The 25,621-nt window shown below is 40.4% G+C and overlaps 2 protein-coding genes across 5 annotated transcripts in view; one reads left to right on the plus strand and one right to left on the minus strand.

Annotated features, from left to right (window-relative positions):
- Positions 1-590: 590 nt before the first annotated feature.
- On the minus strand, positions 591-12,853 carry tm6sf2b (transmembrane 6 superfamily member 2b). Of its 2 annotated transcripts, XM_061778339.1 has the most exons (11): positions 12,799-12,853; positions 12,526-12,672; positions 9,277-9,380; positions 5,662-5,759; positions 5,455-5,558; positions 4,395-4,477; positions 4,173-4,297; positions 3,997-4,098; positions 2,717-2,809; positions 958-1,077; positions 591-882 (listed from the first exon to the last, which is right to left on the minus strand). In XM_061778339.1, exons 2-11 carry the CDS (start codon positions 12,603-12,605, stop codon positions 646-648), a joined length of 1,146 nt encoding a protein of 381 aa, XP_061634323.1. In that variant the 5' UTR covers positions 12,606-12,672; positions 12,799-12,853; the 3' UTR covers positions 591-645. The 2 variants fall into 2 exon arrangements, with proteins under 2 accessions (XP_061634323.1, XP_061634324.1); XM_061778340.1 differs by lacking the exons at positions 9,277-9,380; positions 12,526-12,672; positions 12,799-12,853 and adding an exon at positions 5,840-6,166.
- Positions 12,854-14,939: 2,086 nt separating this feature from the next.
- Positions 14,940-25,621, plus strand: part of sbno2b (strawberry notch homolog 2b) — a 76,254-nt gene continuing 65,572 nt past the window's right edge. For all 3 annotated transcript variants that reach the window (XM_061778335.1, XM_061778337.1, XM_061778336.1), the window contains exon 1: positions 14,940-15,108. The gene's annotated coding sequence lies outside the window, so the exon portion shown is untranslated. The remainder of the gene's footprint in view (positions 15,109-25,621) is intronic.

Below are 25,621 nucleotides of genomic sequence, written 5' to 3' on the forward strand. Positions count from 1 at the left end.
TTAGTCTTTTGCTTAAAATAAAAACAACAAAAATAATATTTCTTCGTGTTTTGCATGTAAAAGTTTTTTGTTAAACTGTGACGAAGGATCTATGTGTAGGGCCGCAGATAGTTTGGACACCACTGACACCACTCTAGAGCTTTCCTCGATATGCGAAGACAAAAATAGTAATAAAGTTTCTCCATCACGGTGATTAAACTTAATTCCATTTCAGAAACAAAAGATGGTTTCCTCCACTTTCTGCTTTGTGTCAACTTTCAATTTGTAAACATCACATTATTGAACCTGTGAGTCAGTGCTTTAAAATGTGTCAGCTTACTACAGATTGCTCTTATTTTGGTTCTGAATGTGGAGATGCTATTCAGCTGCTGCTCAGTGCAATTGAAAATCTATTCTCGTGGGATACAGGACTGCGGGCCACCCCAAAATCCTATAAAACCCTTAACTATTTGCCTATTGCTATTCACGTCTAACACAAAACTGTGACCTAGCAGTTTAGTTAGGTAGTTTGTTAGTTAGCTAGATAAGTAATTGATTTGTAGTTAGCTGACACAATAATATAAAATAAAGCATTTATTAAAGCCAAGTCATGAGATACGTAGGTTATTTATTTTGGTATTCAAGTCAAGCTGTCCCATATTTGAGTTATTTGTTTTTGTACTTGGTATCTTTTTCCTCGCTATTCGGCAGGCCGGTTTGCCCGGGGAAGGGGGCGACCCTCAGGAAGAAATAAGGGTTACTGCGCACACGCAAAACCACCAGGAGGGGGGTGACGGCATACAGCAGATTGGCTGCCAGCACGGGCCAGAACACATCGCTCGGGATACGAAATGGGGCCTTTGTGTGAGGGTGTATGTACCCCCCGATGTGAGCCCACTGGCACTGTGGAGAGAAACCAACAGAAGGTACAGCTCAGTTCACTTCATCAGGGTGACCTTACTGCGTGTGTAGTAGTACCTGGATCATTGCTCCTGAATAAAACACAGTCCAGTCAGGCATCCACGTGCAGCCTGGCTTGAGGAGACCGTAAACAAATGCTGCCAGCAGCGGTAGGCCGTAGAAGAGCATGTGCAGCATCTATGAAAGCAAACAGGGATAATAGCGAAAATCTGATTTTAAAAACATGATGAAAGTAACATTTTCAGATCACACAGAAAAAAATGAGTGAGTAGATTTTTTTGTAGTTTTATTGTATCGTCATTAAATTCTCTTGCATTACAGTTAGGACTGTGCAAATGTGACGTGTACAGTTGATAAAGGTTTTATGAGGGTGAGAGTTTGAGCCCGAAACAAATTAATTCACTTCAAAAACACTTGTCTCGCAAATCATTTTTCCTCATTGAAATGAATGAAAATGTCATCGGTTCCATTTTTGTAATGTCTTTTCAATAAGAAAAGTAGTATTATTTTATTTAATAAAGTTTGTGCATCATGATTTCATGCCCTCCTTCTGGCATGGTCCTTATACTGTATGTGTCCTGGTATGTGTGTGCACCTTTGCCATCAGGGGGCAGTATAATGCATACATGTAGATGTGATGATATAACACAGATGACCTTTGGTCACACCTAAACTGCAGTAATATAATTCGGGCTTTGCAGAGGATAAAGAATGTATGTCTGTGAGTATTGTTGGATATGCTGCTTGTGAATTTCGCTGCTACCATCTAGCGCTCCTAACTCAAATTTTTGCTTTCAACTCGACAAAAGAATCTTTTGAAAATCGATCAACGTAGAATTCAACCAGCGTCACAAAACAGCTTGTGTTTGACTCCTTTGCAGCTACACGTACGTGCGCCGCACATACTTCTTTCCCCGCCCCGCTGTGATGCTGGGGGGGCTTCTGTGTGAAGCATTGGCTTATCAAGCTCTCAGCATGCGTATGCAGCATCTGATCAATGACTCGCTATCGTGTGTGTGGACAAACAATTTCGATAACCTTTTGTCACACACGCACACAAGCACAACGGGTCACTGCGAAGAAATCAAAAGGGTAGAGGGTCGCATAAATAAAGGCTTATCTGTGTGAAACAAAGCAAAGACCCAGTGCATACACAGATGCGTGAATTGTATACGTAATGATAAAAGGGCTTTTTTAAATCAATGGAGCGGAAAACAGATAAGGGCACTTGTGTATGAAAAAGTACATTATGGGGTATATTCATGCAATCGTGCTCTCCTACTGTGTGTTGCTGACACAGAACAAGAATACAGCGGTGCCTTGAGAGACGAATTAAATTCGTTCCATGAACATGTTCGTAGCTCAAAACACTTGTATCTCAAATCCTCTTTCCCAATTCAAATGAATTGAAATGCCATTAATCCATTCCAGTCCCCCCCCCCCCCCAAAAAAAAATAGGTTTCGTAACATGTTTTTTAATAGGAAAAATATCACTCTTTCAAATGTTATTAAAACATATAAGATTACATGATTAAATAGAATGTATAGAATCAAACATTTTTGCTACAATTCAATGGATATTGTGCTTCTCCTTCTGGTGTGCGCGCCTTGGCCACCTGGGAGGAGTATAATACAGCCAAATGGATATTTACATATATCAACATCAGTAAGCTGCAGTTATTGTCATTATTTTCAGAGAGGATAAAGAATATGCCTGTGATGATTGTTATATTTTCTGCCTACATATGTTGCTGCACTGTTTGTGTTCAAATAGCCATTAATCATGGAATTTAGTTGAGTAAATAGAACAACTCACCATCACCCTGGGATACCCCACCGGATCCCGCAAGTAGGGCTCGTAGTGCTTCACGTAGAAGGAACACGCTGCAAGTGGGGAGTCTAGCGCCACCTACAGTGGAGGGGGAGAACAATAGAAACGAATGCATAAACGAAAGGCACAAAAGAAAAATCGTAGAGTGCTGAATCGTTTATCAGTTAGCAGACCACTTTCTGGTAGGCGGGAAACAGCGTAAGTTAAAATGTGGAGTGCCATATTTGCTTTTGTTGGTCCATGTTTGTTAGCAAGAGAATGATGAACATGATAGGACTGTACCTTTTTTTTATTATTCTGGAACAAGGTACACTGTTTTTTATTATTATTATTATTATTATTATTGCTATATTGGGGACTGGGAAGGTGGGAAATAACAGGAACAGCAGCGACATGGAGGAACGTGACCCAGGGAGCATTAATGATAGTGATGCAGCAGATTCACTAGCAAAAGCAAAATATTCCGCCCCCATGGCCTTATTTAGGAGAACTGTTTGATGCTGTCGACTAAAAGAGTGTTTTGAGGTGAATGCATTGTGTCACAATCTCAAAAAACAAATTTAAGGTGTTTTTGGAGTGATTATCATGAGCTATTTTAGCTTTTTTTTTTTTTTAATCAGTTCACAATGTTAGCTAAGCTATGAGAACTTGTTTTGATAGCGTGTCCAATGATTATTTGTTTTATTCTCCTCAGTATGAGCATAATGCAAGTTAATAAAAGAGGGAAACTATTTTGTGTGCAGATTTGTGCCAAATATCAAAACGTGTGTTGTATATACAGTGTGAACTTTTGCTATTCGCAGGGGATAGGGAGAGTTCTCACTCTTCTCGATTCAGGAAAATCCGTGAGCAATTGATGCCCCCCCCCCCCCCAATAAGGGTTGTAATTGCCTATAAAGGCCACAAGATGGTAGCAAAGCATTACTTATAGCCAAATGAAATTCCTCAACTCACTTCAACTTCGTTCCTTTACACCAAGATGCCACTAAATGGTGCCAAAGTAATAACAGCAGGTAATGAAAAACAGGTTCCCAAAATTAAAATTTTTAATTAAAAAAATATTGAATATGCTGGGGTTTACTGTAATTGACACTAAAACTTAATTTTTACTCTTTACTTTTTTACTTGAGACCATTTCAGAGTATGTACATTTTACTTAAATACAGGAGTTGAAGCTATACCTCTACTTTTATCACAGTCTTTTACAGAGGTTTTTGTACTTTTCTCTAAGTACAGAGTGTGAGTACTTTTGCCACTTCTCTCACCAGGCCTCGGAGGACAGTGAAGGCCATGGCAGCCAGCAGGAGAAACACCAGCATTAGATCCATTGGACGCCAGATGAGCTTCATGCTCTGAGCGTGCTGAGCCTACAGATGGATGCAAAGTGGCACGACTCACTACGGGTGACAGTTCTCAGGAGCCGTCACTTCCCCTCACTGACATTATATCCACCAATCAGCGGCCTGTCCTTGGGCCGAGTGAACAGTGTGACCGCTGCCCACGCAGGCATCAGCAGGAAGAGGAAGTTGAGCCAGAAGGCCGGACGGATCTCTGCGCCATATTTCCCTGCCAGGAGATAACAAAGATGTTGACGGTACATGACAGTGGGGATGTCTGGTCTGACCAAAGATGTGTCATTTAGGGAGTGCGGGCTGAAGCTCACCTGCCACAATGCCAGTGATGAACACGCTCATGTTGGCGCACAGGGAGCCGGCCCAGAACAGGCCCAGTGTGCGGTACCCTTTTCTGAGAGACCACACACAAGACAGGTGTCACGTACGTGGTTAGGGCGAAGGAGAGGAACGCAAGGCAAGAACATGGTGGACCCAATTGCAGGGAAGCAGGGAGGCAAGGCAGGAGTGCGGGAATCTCAAAAGAATAATATTTAATCACAATGATAAAAACAACTAGCGACTATGACATGGCAAGACATGTGACAACGAAAACTGGCAACTATGACATGGCAAAGACGTGACAACGACAATGAACCGACAAGAACTGAAAGAAACCAGGGAACTAAATACAAACAAATTGACGAGACAACGAGGAACACCTGGACAAGACACGAGTGGCTGGAGAGAGCTGATTGGTCGACACAAAGTAGACGAGAACAGGTGGACACAACAACCTAATGAGCAGACGACAAACATGGAACACAGCAAAACATGGAACAAAACTAAACACAACCCAAACCAAAACACAGACCATGACAACAGGTGATGCCACTTACAGGACACTCCATGAAAATAAAACGTTAACTATATTCAGTGGTGCCTTGAGATACAAGTTTATTCTGTTTCGTGCCCATGCTTCTAACTCACAACACTCGTATCCCAAATCATCTGGAGCTGGAGTGGTACACCCCGGACTGATTGTCAGCCATCACAGGGCACATATAGACGAACAAGCATTCACACTCAAATTTGCACCTATGGAAAGTTTAGCGTCTTCAATTAACCTAACATGCATTGTTTTGGGAATGTTGGACGAAGCCCAGTATCTGCAGAAAACCCATACAAGCATGGGGAGGACATGCGAACTCCACACAGGAAGGCCGGAGATTCGAATCCTGAACCTTAGATGTGTGAGGCAGATGTGCTAACCATTCGTCCACGTGCTGCCAAAATGGATACACAACATATTTTTCAACACAATTTGAAGTTTAATTCCCACAACAGGAAGGTGTTTGTGTGACACCATTTCCACTCCCACGTGACACCCACCTGTCCATGATCTTCCCGATCATTATGAGGTACATGATAAAATGAGCTATTCCATCCCAGTAGCACATCATGATGGCGTAGGCCGTGCCCAGGTAAGGCTCGCCCTGCAATGCACACGTAGGGGCACATATTATCGATTGTATTTATTTTTTGTATTTTTGTATTTATCTGTGTTCTTTGTGTCATGAAGACACCAGAGAGACCTACCGTCTTACGATAGAACTCCATAAAGCCGGAGATGATTCCATCGTACTCCAAGGCGCTGGTCAGGTCGATGACACACGTGAAGGAAAATTCCGCGAAAACTGCAAAAGATGGTAAAAGTCTCCTCGTGCAGTATGAGCCATTACAATCGCATTTGATGTGGTGCATTCTGTCTCACTACATTTTTGGGATTCTGCTCTGTTGGATGTGTTTGTGGTTTTTGTTTCTCCCAGTAAGTTACTACTATACTGCTTTCGCCTCTATTTGTCATTGGTGTGTGTTCCGGTTGTTGTTCCCCCCGTCTCGTAGACATCTGCTCCTGAAAGCATCTTCACCACCTGTGCCTCGTTCACCCTAATTACCCCTTGCATTTAACCTCGTGTCTCATTCTTTCTCGTCGTCAGTTCGTTGTATGTTGTCGTTGCGTTCCAGCATTCCTTGTTTCCACGTTACAGACTCACAGTAAGTGAGACCCTGTTCCGATTATCGACCTCGCCTTTTTGCCTCACGTTTTTGGATACTGTTGCCTTTTTTGGATTGCCTGCCTGTGTACCGACCTCTGCCTGTATATTAAACCTCTCTTTTTTTAAACTGTCCATTTGTTTTGGAGTTGTGCATTTTTGGGTCCTATCCTCTGTTCCGTTCATGACACTATCACTACCACTTTTTTGTTGTTGTTCTATTAACCTTTCACCTTCTGAGGTAGTGTCCTAGCCATAACGTTAACACCTGACACTCACTTGTCCCGCCTTGTTGTGTTGAAAGCATTTGTCCAACACATACTTTATACTGTAAGTAACACCAGACCTACTTCCGCCCACATTCTAAAAAAACATGCATGTGGGATGAAGACACAGTACCCGGACATAACAAATGCAAGGACAGGAGAACATGTGAACTCCAAACAAGAAGGCCTGAGGCGAGATTCAAACCTGCAACCTCTGAACTGGGAAGCAGGCGTTCTAACCATTAGACGACTGTGCTGCTGTTCATACACATTTTACGAGCTCAAAGGCGTTTTATTGTACTGTATGTTGAACCACGATCCTTGCGGCTAGTCATCATCTCCGAGAGGCTAATGAATGCATGATACAAAGGTGTTCATTATAAATTAAGCCTTGAGTGCAGAGACAGGGTTGGAGGCGTGTTTGCATCAGGAGTGCGGTAAACAAAACATTCTAAGAAGCTCGCCTCAGCCGAAAGGCCACAGGGTTCTTCTTTAGTCCCATATGGAGCAAGTTGAAAGAAAGGCCGTTAAATAATCTTTTATGAACAGATTCCTTTTTTTTTCTTCCCCAGAATAGGAGCCAACCGTCGGTTTCATTCCGTGGCCTAGAATAAGCGTAATGCCTCCCTCTGCATGAAAGCAATTTCCCAACGTGTCACAACATGACAAATGGGTTGCACTTTCCCCACTTTACAATGCGTTACACAAAAAGTCTACTCTGCTACTCTTGAAAGAGCTAGGGACAAATCTGGAATGACTGGCAATTGATGGAATATGAATAAGCACTGTCCTCAAAAAGTTGGAATACAGAACCTAGAGGGTTGCTAGATAATGACGCGTTACTGTGGATATTATGGTGTCATCAGTCATCAGGTCATGTACTGTACATAATCTACAGTGCATCCAGAAACTATTCACAGAGCTTCACTTTTTCCATAATTTATGTTACAGCATTCCAAAATGGAATGCTGTGTGTGTGTGTGTGTGCGTGCGTGCGTGTTGGTGAAGAGCTTCCACACAAAGCAGATCAAAAGTACGACTCCTCCATAGTCTATAAATACAATGGACACGGGGCGTTTTTCTGGACTTGAAAAGTTTTCAGATAAAGTTGGGATAACGAGCATAACTATGGGTTGATGCCATGATTGTTGGAAGCCGAAATTGGTAAAATTTAGTTTTTCTTTATGGTTGGTGCAAAAGTTACATATATGTGTAATTTATTTATACAAATATGAGATACAGTATGTAAACACGAATGAAGTCTAAACATCAGATGTTGTCATCTTTGGTATCTCTTAAAAGACATATTGTGTAAAACAAAAGACGTTGTAGATGTTTCAAGTTCTTATGGGTGCTTTGTCCCGGCTTCCTGCTATAGGGTTCCGCCATTTACCTATGCCGGATGGATGGATGGATGGATGGATAGGCAGGCGGATGAACAGATAGATAGATAGATATGTACATTTTCTGACTCTCTAGCTTGCTAGTTACCTAACCATTATAGATCATCAAAGTTGTACCTTAGCATCTAGCTAGCTGACGAACCCTCTTAACAACTAATTCACTAGCTAACTAACTTGGAAGATCGATAATTAACCAGATCATAAAACCTCTACCTTGGGATGTAGCTGGCTAAATAACCCTTTAAATACTTTAATCTCAAGATAGTTGAATAGTAGCTAGAGCGTAGGACTTCTACCTTATCATCTAAATAGCTAGCTAGTGAACCTTTAATTCTCCAACAAGCGAGCAAGAGCATAGATCTTAGGTATTTAGATAGATAGACAGACAGGCAACAGATGATGATGATGTTTCACGATCCAAATAAGGGTACCTTTATAAAGGTTTTTTGTTTTAAATCATTTAGAAACAGAATACAGTATATATGCATAAAACAGTAGCTGAGCCTCAACTGCATGAGTCATTGTCAGTCTGAGATATTGTGTTTTGGTGCTGTAACACATCCTCCTCGGGTCATACAGGTTGCAACACAAAAACGCACATATCATCGTCCGGGTGTACAACCGTCACCGTAATCCTCGTGGCAAACCAGTTTATCTCAGGCAATCAGACAGCTACGATATGGGGATTATGGCTCCCTATCACAACTGAGAACCTGTTTCGGCTTTGCCTCTATTATTACTGGGAGGCTCTGACACAACATCGCTTTCGGCCCTTTTTAATTTCTAGAAAGAGCTAGAAATGTCAGTACAAATATAGAGAAAAAACCTGACCTAAAGCCCATCAAACACCCTGGGATAAACAGAGATGATGAGCCATATTTTCTGACATTTTCACTTTTGCTACTTTTGTCCATAAAGTGTAATGGGGGTGGTTCATTTTCAAAGTTAAGTACAACAAAGTTCAGAATACGACAAAATAAAATGTTTAATCATTTTCTCGTATACATTATATTAATTTGTATTAGATTTTTTCTTAATGTTTAAAACTTTTACATTTACCACAATATTTGTTTTTATTTTATTCGATACACATTTTTAATTCTTTTTTTTTTTTTTTTGGTCTTTTACCTCATCTACAAATGACGTGGCCTTTGAGCACAAAACGTTGCTCACCCCTGCTCTAAATTGTTTTGTCAGTCGTGTCACAGAACAGTCGGGCTAAGCTGCTGGAGCCAGATGAGCGTAAGCAGCTTTCAGCCTATCAGCTGAAATCACACAGAATGCAATTAGTTGGTTTCACACAAAGTTGCGAAAGTTGGAAATACTTTACTTTTTCTGTTTTTGTTTTTTTTTTGTCTTTTTTTTCTCCTCCAGGCGTCGGAGCTTGACCCAAACTCATTGCGCAGGATTTAATTAACTTCTGCAGTCAAACGCATTTGCAATTGAAGCAAGAAATAATGTGGAAGAAATAATCGCCAGCGAGATTACCAAAGAACAAGGCATCTTTGGGTGGGTTGCCACGAGTCACGAGGAGGTAGAAGACGAAGACCAGAATCAGTACGCCAATGCCAATCACCAGGATCACATATGGCCTGTAGAAACAAAAACATTTATGCTTTATCATTAGAACACAGCAAAACAGGGGTGAGGAACTTGCCTGTGGGCCATATACAGTACTGTAACATGGGAAACAAAATGGAAAAGAGAGAGGTTTTATTTCATGCCAGAACAAGCTCACAAACTGATTAAGTAGTTTTAATATCGGAAAAGTGGGAATATGTCAATAATTTAAACAAAAAAGGAGTGGAATGTTGTTGGGATAGTTGACTTTTGCCTCATAGAAAAACTACAGCTAATTAAGCATCTAAAGGATTAACTCCACAAGAGTGTTTTGTTGTTTCTTTGGCTTTTTATGATGAAATTGGACTTATTGAAATGTAGGAAAAATGAAATTATGACTCCATTCTGGCTTCTCAATACAATACAGCTAAAGCAGAAATATGTATGAAATGAGTGTTGGAATGTTGTTGCTGAGTGAGAGCAGGAAAAAGTTCAAGGAAAAAGTCTAACTTTTCCATTATATAAGTTCTCTAAAAAAACCATCCGATTCACATTGAGCTGACCCTTGTCGCACTTTCACATCCACCACAGTCTCTAACTCGTTAAATTCTGCAGCATTCATCTTTTGATGTGTGCCTGCTACACGCTGCTACAGTACAGTATAACGCTGTGTGCCGCTTGTTAAAGCACACTTGATTTATAAAGGGCCTAATCAATCAGCTGAGGGGGGTCGGGGGGGGGGGGGATAGGAAGCCTACCAAGCTATGACTAACTGCATCGGTCCCTACAATATCTTCCGGTACAACATTACAAATACTGTGAAGAGCTGAACATTTATGCCCACAATGCATAGAATGTTATACTTTAGGCCTTTGAACAATCTGAAGTTGGTCTAGGTAAAGTGTTTAAAGCTTTATCCTTCTCCGAAACATCCCCTGAATGGAACCTTTGTATATGCTGAGTTCCAGTAAAGCCATACAGATAGACTTTTGGCTTTGCACCAATGTCTGCACTAGAAGTGCAGTGCCTTTATCATTGGTGGTAGTAGCAGGCCTTCCACTGTGCGGTTTGTTAAAAAACAAATCCTGTTTTGAGAAACTTGCCATGGATAGCATAAATTGTAATACGCGTTGGAGTTGTGTCATGGCCATAAAGCTTCTCAAACTGGTGCTGAACTGCAGACAGGGACAGAAAAACTTCTTGCACGGCGGCAATTTTGCAATGTTGCTCCGATGTCTATAGGTGAGCAATGAGCCAGGGAATAGAATATGCTTACAAAAGCTCCAAAGCCTAATTGTGATAGCCTCAGGTCTTTTCAAATGATACCTGAAAGGAAATAGAAAAAAAGTAAGTGTATTGTAATTTTTGGGTCACCCTGTACGTTTTAATTAGCCAATTTGGGGGGGGGGGGGGGGGGGGGGGCAGCTAAATTAATGAAACAAATGTTACCAAACTCAACTATTACAGGATAATGTAAAGGCTCGGTGTTCTGGATTTATTTAAGAACAGGGTGAACCGTTTATGGCCCTCGGGCCACATTATGACAGTCCTGTAATTGTTGTTGCATGAAGAACTATGCAGGTTTTCCCTGAAATTGGTAATTAATATGTATTTATGTAATTCTTTTTTATTCATTTGTCCCAATAAATATTTTTTAATTGTAAATAATACAAAACAAATAGTGGTTTAAAAAGCTATTTTACATGTATATTTATTTTTGTATATATTTTTAATGAAGTAATAGGCTAATTGATTAAATTAAATTGATTGTTTAATGTTTTTTAATTACAATCAATTAATATTTGATTATCAAAGTCAACTATTTTACATCCACATTTTACCTCGTTTACAAATGATCTGGCCTATCTGTCTATCGGTTTTAAAAATCAAATGTGGCTCGTGAGCACGAAGGTTTTGCCTACCCTTAATGTAAAGCTGGTCTTCCAGACCAGAGAGAACTTCAGTTTTTATCTCAAAGTGTCCTCTAGTGGAAGTAAAACATACTTTCACTAAGTATTGCTGTACCTTCACATAATACTGTGCAACATTCAAACTACAAACACAATCCAATTCTGAGAATGGACTTCCCATCGGAAATAATGTAAAGCCAATTAATTAGTTCCAAGCTTAATCATAAATCCTATATTAAATGTACAGGCAATGTTTTAAGTCACATTTTAACATTCTTAACTGTAGTACAAGTGTAAAAGTAAGTTCCCCACAGTACACTGAAAAAAAAAAAGAGAGCACTTTGAATTTACTTAATTTGAACATGCACATCCGCTGGACACAATTAAATGTGGTGAAATGATGTAATTTTTAGCAGAAGCGGAGTAAATTACATCACTTTACTCCTTTTCAATCATGTACAACCGATGTACATGTTCATATTAAGTAAATACAAAGGACTCTTTTTTTTTTCAGTGCATTTTGAAACTAAATTAATTTAAAATAAAGTAAAACTACTCTTCCTTTGAGGTCGGCAAAGAGGAAACGTTTTTGTTGGCAAGCCTCTCTGGCCATTTGCATGTGAGTCTTTAGCAATTACACTTGCAGCTACATGAAATGTGTCTTAATGTCTTTAGGAATTAATTAATTAAATAATAATAAAGTCAAACCAAAACAAACTACTGATCCTTTGAAGGTGACTGACAGACACTAATACAGAGAGAACCATAAGGTGTTTACTGACTGATATTGTCACCAAGTGGCATTTTATAAGTATTGCTGGAATAATATTCATGTATTGCAGTGATTCTAAAAGTGTGGTACTAGTGATACGCTGGGTCCTTTTAGTGGTACAAAAAAGAATAACTGCCTAAGTATCATCCATCCATCCATTTTACGAACCGCATATCCTCACTCGGGTCATGGGTGTACTGGCGCCTATCTCAGCTGACTCTGGGTGAGAGGCGGGGTTACACCCTGAACTGGTCGCCAGCCAATCGCAGGGCACATATAGACAAACAACCACTCCAAATTTGGATTGATTTTTGAGGCCTGAACTCCAAATTGTACCACTTTTTGCGGCTTTCAACTGTGAAAATTCAAACTGTAAATATTGGCAAGAATATTTAGTAACAGTAGTAACCTTTAATGGTGATTGTTCGACAATAAAAAAAAACACCTTGTGCCAATCACAGGCGGGAAATCAATAAAGGTCATGAGTTGACTTACGCTTGGAGCACGGAAATGGCGTTCATGCAGAACAGAATGCCGAGGGCGGAAAAGGAAAACAAAAAGACAAACGTCTCCATTGCTTCGGGTTCAAAAAGCCGTGTGGTCCCGACTTCCAGGCGGAACCCCCAGTGGTGCGGAAATGCACTGTGTAAAGTCGATAGAAAAAAAAACAGTTGACCAATTTGACAAAAACTGCAAGCCATTCACGTGTATTTAAAGAACAAATACAATGGAGAATATTAAAATGAGTTAAGCCATGTAGGGTCTTACCGCGTGGCTGCTTTCGGTTGAGGATTAATGAAACTTCAGGGTGGCTTGGCCTTTACTGGAGAGAGAAAAAAAAGAAGACAAAGAGGCTTTGGGAGAGAAAATTTGTGCAATGTTGATCAGGTCAGAGATTTGCAAAGGTCGTATCAGCAAAAAGGCTTACTGCTGTATATACTGTAGTTCTTACAGTGGAACATTCAACCAAAACTGGAATCACTCTTAAAGTAATTTGAGTTTTCTTTGGCTTTTTTATGTAATACCACCACAGAAGGGTATGATGATGGCAAAGAGGAGAAAATGAGATGATAACAATAAACAGGAAATGTATATTTTACTACATTGTTGGGAAGATTACTTTGGAAATGTAGTTGATTACAATTACAAGTTACCCTGTTGGAAATGTAATAGTTGTTTAACTGTTTCAATTACTTTCTCAAAGTAATATAACAAATTACATTTGATTACTTTTCTTAATTTTGAATTAATGCATCAACAGGACTCCCGGATGTTTCCTTCAATAAGTAATGATTTACTTGACTGAGTCATTCAATTAACAATGGATTACAATTACATACATTTTGTAATTAAACCACATAATCTTGTTACATGTAATTAGTTTAGTTTAAATCGCAAGTCGAAAAGCAAAGCATTCACACTCACAGCTATGGACAATATAGGGCAGGGGTCATCAACCTTTTTGAAACAGAGAACTACCTCTTGGGTGCTGATTAATGAGAAGGGCTTTGTGCAAAGTCAAGTCACATTTATTTATAAAGATCTTAAGCACAAGAGTCACAAAGATCTGCTTTGACTAATGTTAACATTTCATCAGCACAATGTCTGGAATTAATATTTCTTTGAAGAGCGGATAGAAGTGAAGTATCATGTGTCAATACTCAAATGGAACACTAGATGGGAGCAAAAGTAAACGTTTGTTGACTGGAGGCATTGCACTTTTACTTACACATTGTATTGATTCCACCAGCGAATTTCAAAAAAATATTTTTAAAAATGATGTTTTAAAAGGGGCACAATTAACTCTCTGCTGTTATTATGCTGTGGAGTAAACCCTCATGTCATTTTTAATCAACAACAACAAGGACAAAAAACAGTATTCTGTTTTTAACCACAAACACTCATAAAGTGTTAGTGGGTGTGCTTCCCACCAGCATCTTTTCTTGAAAAAAAGGGGGGCTGCCAGGAAAACTCTGTGTGCGTGTGTGTGTGTCTGTGCGTGTGTGTGTCTGTGTGTGTGTTTGCTGGAAATAACTGGAGCTCTTCCAGCACTGTTCAATAATGTGGGACGGACCAATGGATGCCAAATTGGGACATGCAGGAGGAGCACAATTGATATCGTCAATAATTGTGAAAAGGACGGGGGGGGTTTTTTCTTCTGATTTTGGCCAATTTGGCAACACTAAGATTTTGGAAACAAGCTCCACTGTGCAGCCATGTTGTTAGTGAAAGCAGTGTCTCAGCGTGAATGCGCTTTGAACTCCGGAAGCTGCTAAAAAAGATTTAAAAAAATCATTCTGACAAATAAAATAAAATTAGTCAATGTATTAATCGCCCAACCCTTCCAAAAGTAATTACCCTTATCGCTTGGATGCTCTGTGGTCAATTAAACATATTAATTCCACGTCTAGACTCTGGTTTACTTATAAGTTTTTTTGTTTTTTTTTAAATACCCCGTAAGAAATACTTTACTGTCGATATACTATCATATTTACCCAGGTCAAAGTGAGGTCATAATGTAACATATTAACAACTGTATACAATGCAATTAATGCAGCAACCTCGTGGTTGGGGACCACTGCTCTACACTATTTTGTAACTTAATTGCATTCAAGAAGAATTGAAATATTAGATATTGGATTTTTTTTTATTTATTTCCCCCAAGCTGTTCTCTTAGCATTCTTTTAAACTTTTCTCCCTTACTGTATGTGTTCTGTGTACTGTTTGCTGTTATTTTTGTGTTAAAAAATCATTATGCATTTTTATTGTATTTTATTTTAATATGTTCCAGTTGTATGTTTAAAAAAAAAAAAGTATTATTATTATTATTATTATTATTATCTATTTGACTTTTCCCCTCCCGGGCTGTGTGCAGTTTCGGCAATCCGTGACATCACCGGCGGAAATATTTTTTCGCTCTTCAAAATGGCACCCTCTCAATCAGGAAGTAAAGAAAATAAGTAGCGGCGGATAAGTTGGATAAAATTCCACATTTCCGTCGATTTGACGCCGGTCGCGACTCAACATCTGCCCGCGTGCTCGGGGTTCGAACTGGAAGGAAGAAAAGGCGGCGAAAGGGTGAGTAAAATGCGAGAATATGGTTGTAAGCGGAGGCGACACATAGGCAGTCGCCTGATATCAAGACGCGTCCAAGGCAGCCTCTCCTAGGAGCGCATGTTATTGACATCGAGTTACGCCGGCTTTTATATGCTTGGCCTGTTTTTAGGCGATTACGTTATCTTGTCACGAGGCGGATGTATCAAATATAAAGATACATAGTCTTATCGGTACTATTATAAGTATGATTTTACGCTTCACTAAGTAAGCTAACATCGAGCGGTCGCTGTGTAATACGCTAGCTCCGCTTACTACGTAGTAACATCAACACATAACTGTGATTCGCTAAATAAATGTCATTTGTGCATAAGTGATTGTCTACCAACCAACACTAACATAATAACGATAGAAAATACATACAAATCCGTCCAAATGATATACATTATTAGTTAAATTGTCGTCATTTTGCTGCGTTAATCCCCACAGTACGCAAAACGAACATACCCAATACGGCTACAAGCTATGCTAACCGAGCTAGTAATTATCACTGGGCTTGTATTATCCACATTGAAAGGACACTTATCGACCTTTTGCCTTCGGTGGTATGAAAATTATAAATAAACATACTCGATGTGACGAGTACATATATTTCAGTGGCTGTTTTTGTCGAACGGCAAGCTACCAGCGGCGATACAGTGACACTGTAATGTGTAGCTTGAGCTGCCTTCCTTTGTGCTGTGTGGAAACAGATGTGGCTCACTTCTCAGAGGAGTCTTCATTTTCAGTGTACTACGACAACATTACAGTGGAAACAACTTTGAGGGGACTCGTATTACATTTAGAAACGTTTTCCACCCTTTGACTTAAACATGGTGCTTTACGAGTTGGTGTTACGAATAGACTTTTTTTTAAATGTCTGTACAGTACAGTGAACCCATCGCTTTTCGCTGGGATTAGGGATCAAACTCCGTCGCGAATAGCGAAAATTCGCGAGTAAGGGAGGCCTATTTTAATATTAGTATAAACTCTGAATGCACCCCAAACTATAATCCCAAACTAGTGGCATTTCAAACTAATTTTACAACACTACCCTTAAAAATACATGGCTATTTGATGAAGAGAAAAATGCAACAGGAGTGTGAGAACACTAGCGGGTATGTAATTAAATTGTACAGATTTACCGTAATTTGAAGGCGTTTTTTGACTAATTTTACCATAGTGATATCACACAAAAATATTTTACCCAAAAGGCCGTATTTTCCGACACAAAAAAAACGAATTTTTCGGAACGCATCATTCAATTTTCAAAATTCTTGCTGCGTTGTACTCAGGTGGAAGTGGTTGTTCCAACCAGACTCAGTATTTTGACAAACTGTCATATTTGTCAAATCTTGTCACGTTGCTACGAATATTACTGCAGTTTACTGAGCAGATCATTTGAGATACAAGTGTTTCGAGTTATGAGTGTGGGTACGGAATGAAATAAACTAAATAGTCAAGGTACCACTGTGCATATATCGCAAACAACTATTGATCTTTATCTTACTGTACCTTATGTTGAGCAACTAGCTGTTAGCTATTCTGCCGCTAACATGGCAATTTGGAAGGAGCATGACGTATGAGTGGCGTCTTGTAGTTAGTTTCTACAGGAAAATTTGTGGGCAGGTGAACTGCAAATCGACGAGGGTTTACTGTATTCCTGTTGAGCACAATGGAAAACGCAGCTCCAGAAGCTCTCTTCTACTTCTTTTTTATACAATCAAGTCAAGATTCATCATGTAAGCGTTTGCAGAGGTTACTGGGTGTCGTTGTCATTTACCCCCTTCCCTTGTCATTATATTGAGGTTAGCTACACGCCAATACTTCCTGTCTTGTTTTTTGTCGAGCACTGTTAACCCTGATGACTTGGTCAGTGACCTTTGTGTCACTTGCTGTCATATTCCTTTTGCAGCCACATCTGTCTTTTTCTCTTGTTCTTCAACTAACCATACTTTCCAGAAAGGGTGGCGAAAACCACATTTCACCAATAGTTCCTTAACATAATTGTTTTTGTTTTTATTTATTTATAGTTTTGCCTGTCCACTGACATAGATTAATGTGAAGGAAATGGCACCTTCATGTCATTTTAAATAAGTAATAAATAATAAAAGCAAAAAAAAAAAATCATCTTTTTTTTTGTTTTGTGATGTCACACAGCGGAATGGCACCCCGCCAGGTAACGTTAAATAGTTCTCAGACAGCACACAGCAGTATAGGAGAAGTACATGTTTAGCCTAATATCCCTGTCCCAACAGTCACATCTTATAAAACTCTTGCAACAGTCCATGTAATATAGCAGGAGGTTTGCAACAATACATTATTGCAAAGCATTCCCTCCTCCATCCATCCATCCATCCATTTTCTGAGCCGCTTATCCTCACATGGGTCGCGGGCCTGCTGGAGCCTATCCCAGCTATCATCGTGCAGGAGGCGGGGTACACCCTGAACTGGTTGCCAGCCAATCACAGGGCACACACAAACAAACAACCAGTCGCACTCACATTCACACCTACAAGCAATTTAGAATCTCCAATTCATGCATGTTTTTGCGATGTGGGAGGAAACCGGAGTTCCCGGAGAAAACCCACGCAGGCACGGGGAGAACATGCAAACTCCACACAGGCGGGGTCGGGGATTGAACCCCTAGCCGCTAATATTAGTAGTTCATCATGATAATGCAGCTTGCGCATCTTCATTATGTTTTGGCTTTCTCCTTCTTGAGGCTGTTCTTTTTGGTATAGACGTTTCACATTTTTTTTTAAAGTTTGGTCGCTTGTTCAAATTTCTGCAACTTTCATAATTCTTATGTTGAAAATGATATCCAGCATAAAAAGAGAATCCACAGGAAACGTTTGGATGTCACTTTTTTCACCAATCCCTGGTGGGATGATGTCAAAGAGCAAAATCCTTAGTTCAGGTTTGCCCCATGCCCCCATTTTGCCTTCTGTGATTCAGGCTTGTTCTCCTCCCCACGCCAGCCAATTTTGAGCAGCAATAAATCTCATCGATGGCCTGTGGGCTGATTAGCGGGAGGGTGAAACAAATGTGGAGCAATGTAAGTGGTTGGAAATGCAGCCTGGCTTTCCTGGAAACTCATAAGACAGCAAGCAGATCATGGATTTTCGGGGGGGTTAGAAAAGTGTGACCGGACCGGCGGTTGTTGGTGGAAAATGATGTTTTCCCCCGCAATGTTTTGGGGGAAACAAAGTGGTCTTTTAGAGCGCCCTGACTCTCTGGTAATGATACCAGCGTTCACCATGTATCATCCAGGTTTCCTGGGAAGAAAAGTGTAAAGATCCTTCTGTGAAAAGATACCAATGAGTCATCCAGGAAGGAAATTCCAGATTAATATTGCATCTACATTGGTGGAGGAGTGAACAGTGTGTTCTTTGCCTCGGTTATCATCTTTTGTGGCGTGTATAAGTGGAAGGAAAAGGACTGAATTATTTGCAGTCCTCTGTAGAAGTTGAGCTCTAAATAGCAGCGCTGTTGTCTGGCCACGCTTGGTGTGTATGTTGTATACTGACTCCTGACTATCGCAATTCCTGATTTGGTCGCGTTTGGCCTCAATTAACCCCATTATCACATCACCGCCTGTAACTTGGCCTGCCCTGTACTGAATTTAATAGGGTATTTGCACACTTAGGTAATAGAGACTGACATAAGCAAATTGCCACTGTCTAGTCCAATCATTCTCAAACCTGTTACACCAAGTACTACTTGAAAAAACACTGAGCGCTTAAAGTATCACCATCATGACCAACATTAGAACATAATAACGTAGTAGGTCTAAGTGTTCATTAAAATAATATTATTGCAAGTCAATGTAAAATTACGCACAGTTTGAACATTAAATTATGCCTAAATATACAAAATTGTACTAAAAACTGCCCTTGGGCAGTGATTCTTTCGCGTACCACTAGAGTGAGCCTAAGTACCACGAGTGGTACTAGTATCACACTTTGAGAATCACTAGTCTAGTCCATACAGTGGAGTCAACACCATCTGTTCTGTTCAAGTTGTTCTCATTTCAAGGTGCAAACTTCCATACTAAAACCTTTCTTAAATTTTCAGGCACTGTGTTGAGTAACACCTGAACATTCTCAGCTGTATAAAATCAAACTTTTTTTTAGTCGCAATAAGATACAGTTCCCCTTCTACCGGTATCATTGCACTTGGTTGGTGGAGAAAATACCCCCCAAAAAGCCACATGAAAAGCAACACACGCTTGTGTAGTTAATGTGTGCAATCTAAGGCACATGTACTGTTGCTCCGTTTTTGAATCCAGCTCACCAAGCCTTTGCAGTGTTCCCTTGCTATCTTTGCAAATAGCCAAAATCTTTAAATAATTGACAACCCAAAATGTTTATAACTGCCTATAGATACCACAAGACAGTGGCAAAGCACTATTTTCTCTTTTATACAGGGCTATGGCCAGACTAATCGAAGCTCCTCCCCTCAAGTAAACATAGTTCCTTGGGACCAAGCTGGCACAAGATGGAGCCAAAGCAATACTTTTCTGTTAGGGCTTTGGTCTGAGCACAAAAACAGCAAATGGGTGAGTTTTTAAGCAAATTACAGAGGATAGGTTTCCCCCCCAAAAATCAGCTAATTGGGGAATTTGCGAATTGCAACTATGCGGAGGAACAGCACATTATCAAGAGTCCTGTCATATTTGTTGCATTGATTTAGCATATTGTTTTTCCCTAAAATTGGTTAATTAAAATGTATTTCCTATTTTTTTTCACTAATTTCATCAAATAATTGCTTACTTGATTTGTTGTAAATGTAAATAATAACAGTCAAAGATAAAAGTAAAATAACAAATTTTACATACACATAGATATTTGAATAAATAATTGGTTAAATAATTTTAATTAAAAGCAGTATAAATGACATCATCAGAGCTGCCAAATGTTACGGAACCTCCGTATTTTGTTACGGACATCACTGAACGTTGACTCGTTACGGCCATAACACTGATTGTTCTGGATATTGGGAAAAAAAATCCAGCGTCTGACATTACCGGCGCGTCCACGTTGAACAGCTGCTTGGTGCACACTATTTTATTACGTCCTCCGACTGCCAAACCGCGGAGGCGAAAGTTGAAGACTGAAAATGGTTGTTTGTTCATATGTGGCTTGCGATTGGCTGGTGACCAGTTCAGTGTATACCCCGCCTCTCGCCCAGAGTCAGCTGGGATAGGCTCCAGCACGCCTGCGACCCTCGTGAGGATAAGCGGTACGGAAGATGAATGAATGGATATTCATCAGTGATATGGGGATGTAAATTTTGTCTATATCGCACAGCTTTGACTAGGCTAGCAATTGACAAAAGTTGACAAAATACATTTCATTAGCCTAATTGCATAATTGCTTGAGTCAACAAACAAGAACGGTCCAGTTGCCTCGAGTCAACCTTTGCAGATTACAGTGACCTGGATGACTGAGAATCTCCACAGACATGAGGGAATAATAATAATAATATTACTTTTTAGGAATAAAACATTTGCCTCATTTTTTAAAAACACGACTGTATTTTATTTCTGGTCATTATGGTGGTACTTGGAGAAGTATTATCTCAGATGGTTCTTTGTGTAAATAGAATGAGAACCACTGACCTAGACATATCATGCATTCCATAGCAAGGCATCGACTCTCTTGCTTTGTAGTAGTAGTATCTAGTAGTGCTGAAAGGAGGCTCTGAAAAAGACACAGCTGAAAGGCGTGAATAGAGGTTGTGGGAAGCCGTGCCGCCTTCAATCAATGGCAGACCCCGTGGAGGAGCCACACGGGACGAGAGGCACAACTAGAACTACACGCCTGGATCAACAAGAGGGAACGGACGTGATAAAAATAGGCTAGTAATGGCTCAGCAGGCTCCATAGAGATGAATGGCAGAGGGTGGAGATTGTGGGGCAGTAGCAGGAACATGTGAAATGAGAATGGAAGTGTCTGATGAGACGTGCATCTTGAGTGCTCCTACAATGTTAGACTCTATCTTCAGTGGCCACGTATGATCACACTATCAACTATATCCAAACAACATGAAACAAAAGAGAGTCATGTAATTCACTCAAGTCGTTTATTTCCATAATATGCCTCCCAAATTATTAGTATGATGTCAGGTAGAGACAACTGGCAGCCATGTGGCCCGCACCCACACTGAGTGTTCTCTCGATTAATCGCCCCAACCCCACAATTTTTTTCTTGTAGAAAATTCTAAACATGTTGCCTCTACTATACCTGATCAGATTTAAGTTGTAAAGCACCATTCAACACTAAATGGAAGATATTTCTTAGTAGCACTTCTACCAGGTCTTCTCCATCACAAATACCTGTATATCATCAAGAATCGGAAGCAGTTTGTATGTTATTAACAAATTTAGAGGCAAGCCTATGTACCTAATTTGCTCTGAAATCATGAAAAATAAGGCCCGCCCTCGAGCTGTAAGAATGTGCAGTTGGTCCACTGAAGGCGTTGGAGACGAGCCCTTCACCTGTTAAATATACGTTGGCCTTCGCTGTATTCAACTACTGGTTGAATAACAAGGGCAACTGAGGTTATGCTTAATAAACAGTCAACAGTTAAAGTTTGTGTTAATTTTGGACTAACACACACAACATGGAACAAGGGGCTGACAGTTGAAATGCTCACTAGCTCCTTAGCTCACGGGCTAGCGAACATAATAAACCGTTAACTTTCCTGTGTGTGTGTTAATTGGGGACCAACACGCACAACAGCCCGGAGCGAAGCACTGAAGTTTTAAACAAAGTCGCCACGGTGGCGCAAGCTATTTAGCGTCTTAGCTTGTTAGCTCATGGGCTAACTTGCGGGCTAGCTCATTAGCTCGCGTGCTTTCGAACATAATAAAGAACCTCTGAATTTTTGTGCGACTTTTGAGGCGTTTTTGTCCATAAATTTCACTCGAACTCCAAATTGTAGGACTTCAACTTTAGAAGTTCCACTGGAACTGGAATTTAACTATCCATCCATCGATTTTCTGAGCCGCTTCTCCTCACTAGGGTCACGGGCGTGCTGGAGCCCATCCCAGCTATCATCAGGCAGGAGGCAGGGTACAGCCTGAACTGGTTGCCAGCCAATCGCAGGGCACATACAAAAAAACAACAATTCACACTCAGATTCACACCTACGGGTACTTTAGAGTCGTCAATTAACCTACCATGCGTGTTTTTTGGGATGTGGGAGGAAACCGGAGTGGCCGGACAAAAACCCACCCAGGCACGGGGAGAACATGCAAACTCCACACAGGCGGGGACGGGAATTGAACCCCAGTCCTCAGAACTGTGAGGCAGACACCCTAACCAGTCGACCACCGTCCACAGAGATGTAAAAAAAAAAACAAAAACGTGCAGGTTATTTTCTACTTTTCCACATTGAAAAAGGTAATTGTGTACTGTCCGCAGAGTAAGCTGTCATGTTGCTGCTAAACTCGCAAGCAGACTGATAAACATAGGAAGGCTAGCTTGTGTTTACCCTCTGGGCCGAACAAAAACGGAGCAAAGTGTCCGCTAATTGGATGCTTCTCCCTTTTGATCCAGCAAGCCTTTCATCTATATGTTGCGGGGCGGTGGTGGTAGAAGTTAAAAACATGCCATTGATCCACTGCAAACCATTATTTGCTGATCTCATTCACCCTCTGTGTTTCTATTGACCTGGCACTCCACAGCCGTCTTAGTTCACCTGCCCCTCAGTTTTATTTACCACAGGAGGTGAATTAAGAGCCCTCTTAAGGAGCTCAATCACTGCTATAGCTCACTCCCTCCTGTGTTTGTGGGCACCGTGATATTCATCACCCCGACAGAAGAGCCACTTGGTTTAATTGACGACAATCTAATCGGGATAAGTTGTATCAGCTAAATAGATAGCCATACTCAATTATTCATTGTACACTATGTGATATCCTCATCTGTGGCCAATACCATTGTATCACAGTTAAACCCCGAAGAGATGAGTTTTTGATCCTACCTACTCCCAGGGATGCCTGTTCTGCTTAATAGCACGTGCGTGTGTTTGCTCCAAGGCAAATAGATGCCTTTTGTGTCGATTAATAATGTAGGCTGTTTTTGCACGACAGAGCCCAGTGTTTTCCCGAGAAGTAACTAGTTCCTTTTATGAATATTTCATCACAGCAGCTAATGAATCCAGCGGGTCCGGACCAATCATAACCAGCTAACGGCCCCATAGCTGCCACACAGGAAGACAGCTGGGGTCCTGATAAATTCTAACTACATTATCACTGAAGCTGATGGACACGCAGATTGGCGATGAATGTCCGTTGTGTTTAGCGTTAAATAGTTTTTATCGGTGAAGAAAGACGAAGGAGATTGACAGAAACCAACATAAAGCCTTGGGTGAAGTACAGGGGTTCTTCGGTTTACAATTCCATTGCTACATTGGCGACATAATCCAAATTTGTATGTAATCGTAACGCACTGTAGTCATTAAGCTACGCTACTGCAGTACAGTGGACCCCTGCTATTTGCAGAGGATAGGGACCAAGCCCAACCGTGAAGAGCGAAAATATGTGAAGATATATACTTCCTTATTATTGCCATGGAAAGAAAAAGAAGGAACAAAACAAGTTAATAAGCCGGGGATCGGGGAAAAAAACGTGAAAAAGTGAGGGTTTCCACGAATAACGGGGAATAGGTTACAAAAACAATATCCATTAATAGGTGAATTTGCGAATGCCCAACTGCAAATATGCGGTGGTCTACTGTAGATGTAATTATAGTACATATTCGGATGAAAAACACTTTTAGGCCAAGAATCGTTAGCATAATAGCATCATTGCCTAAGCATTTTTAATCTCTGTTACAACATCAATAAAAATTACCAATATGCTTGCTAAAATTTTGTTTTTTTTTGTTTTCCGAAAACATTCAAATATGACAAAGGCAACGATGCTACTAGGCTGACGAAATGTAAAACAAGCAAATGAAAAACAGTAAGTAGCCTACAGCGGTAACTGAGCATCCCATCTTATTCTTCTTATGGTGCTGTTCATTGAGTGTGTGACTTTGTAATGTCTTATGTCAGTCCTGTAGTAAACCGAGGACCCTCTACACTTGTATGGCAGTTAAATGGGAAAATGTTTAAATTAGAATAACTTGTGAATGAACCAGGGTCTGGGACTGGACTGTGTTCAACTTTAAGATTCTAGTGCAGTGATTCTCAACACTGGGTCAGGACCCAAAAGTGGGTCATGGAACCATTTTGGGTGGGTCGCGGACAGATCGGTAAAAAATTACATGTATTCCTATTCTGATTTTTCTGCTACAGTACAGAGAGGCATAAGCTCCCACACGGATCATAGTAGGAAAGCGACAAGAAATGTTACTTCGTTGTTCTCTAGCCACTAGTTTACTCTCTAAACCATATATGTCAAACTCAGGCCCGGGGGCCAAATTTGGCCCACGATGTAATTATATTTGGCCCGCAAGACCATATCAAATGTGTATTAGAGCTGGCCCGCCAGTATATAGCACATGTGCCACTAATATTACAAATCCCAGAATGCTTTGCTAGTGTGTTGGCCCATCACTCTAGACCGCCGAGCGCCCCTTCCCTTTCTGTTGCAGTCGTTTGCAACTATGCTACCAGTCTCCTCGAGCAAATTTACTCTTCCCTTTCCCAAAAATGGCCAAACGAAAGATGGAAAACGGTTAACTTCCAAGACAGGTGGGAGGCAGATTTTTTGTTCACGAAAGTAAAAGACAGACCTGTTTGTCGTGTGCGGAGCAATCTGGCTGTAACAAAGAATATAACATAATTTAATTAATGTTTTTTGTTGTAACAGCAACTAATTTGAAACAACATTTAAAAATATAATATACTGTACATGTGTGCTTTGAGGCTATTTTTAAACAAACAAAAGTCTTTATTGTACTCGACTTCTATGAAGGTGGGTCACGACTTGGCAACAGGAAAATGTGGGTCCCAGGGTGACAACAGTTGGGAACCACTGTTCTAGTGTTCAAGGGGACCTCATGTTAAAACGGGGTTCCCATCATAGGGCATCAACATTGCACAAATTTGTATATAAATCAGAACGTGCAGTAGTCTATCACTAACCTGATAACCGAAAGCCCAAAGCACATACAGTTTGGAGTTTGACTAAAGCATGCCTTAAATGCCTTCGGACAAATTTTTGGACATTGACCTGTTATATTGTGTGATGTCAGCACATCGAACAGAAAAGACTGCGGCAGCGTTCAAATATTTTTTCCAGCATTAGTGATTGTTTTTTCGTGTGGTAGTTGGAGATGGTTGTCAGTCATCATGTGGATGACTGAGCAGAGGTGTTTTAAAGTACTATTATTTATTTATTTATTTTAGTGGCAGCTTTCTGCTCCTTGTTTTGCTTCCCATTTCTATAGAATATATAAGATTTTCAGCCAGTCAACAACTTTTTTTTTTTTTTTTTGTCATGCATTTGAGTCCACGTGTTTCTGTTATAGAAGAAGAAGCA

This window comes from Phyllopteryx taeniolatus, chromosome 7, assembly GCF_024500385.1.
Source record: "Phyllopteryx taeniolatus isolate TA_2022b chromosome 7, UOR_Ptae_1.2, whole genome shotgun sequence".
Taxonomy (NCBI): Eukaryota; Metazoa; Chordata; class Actinopteri; order Syngnathiformes; family Syngnathidae; genus Phyllopteryx; species Phyllopteryx taeniolatus.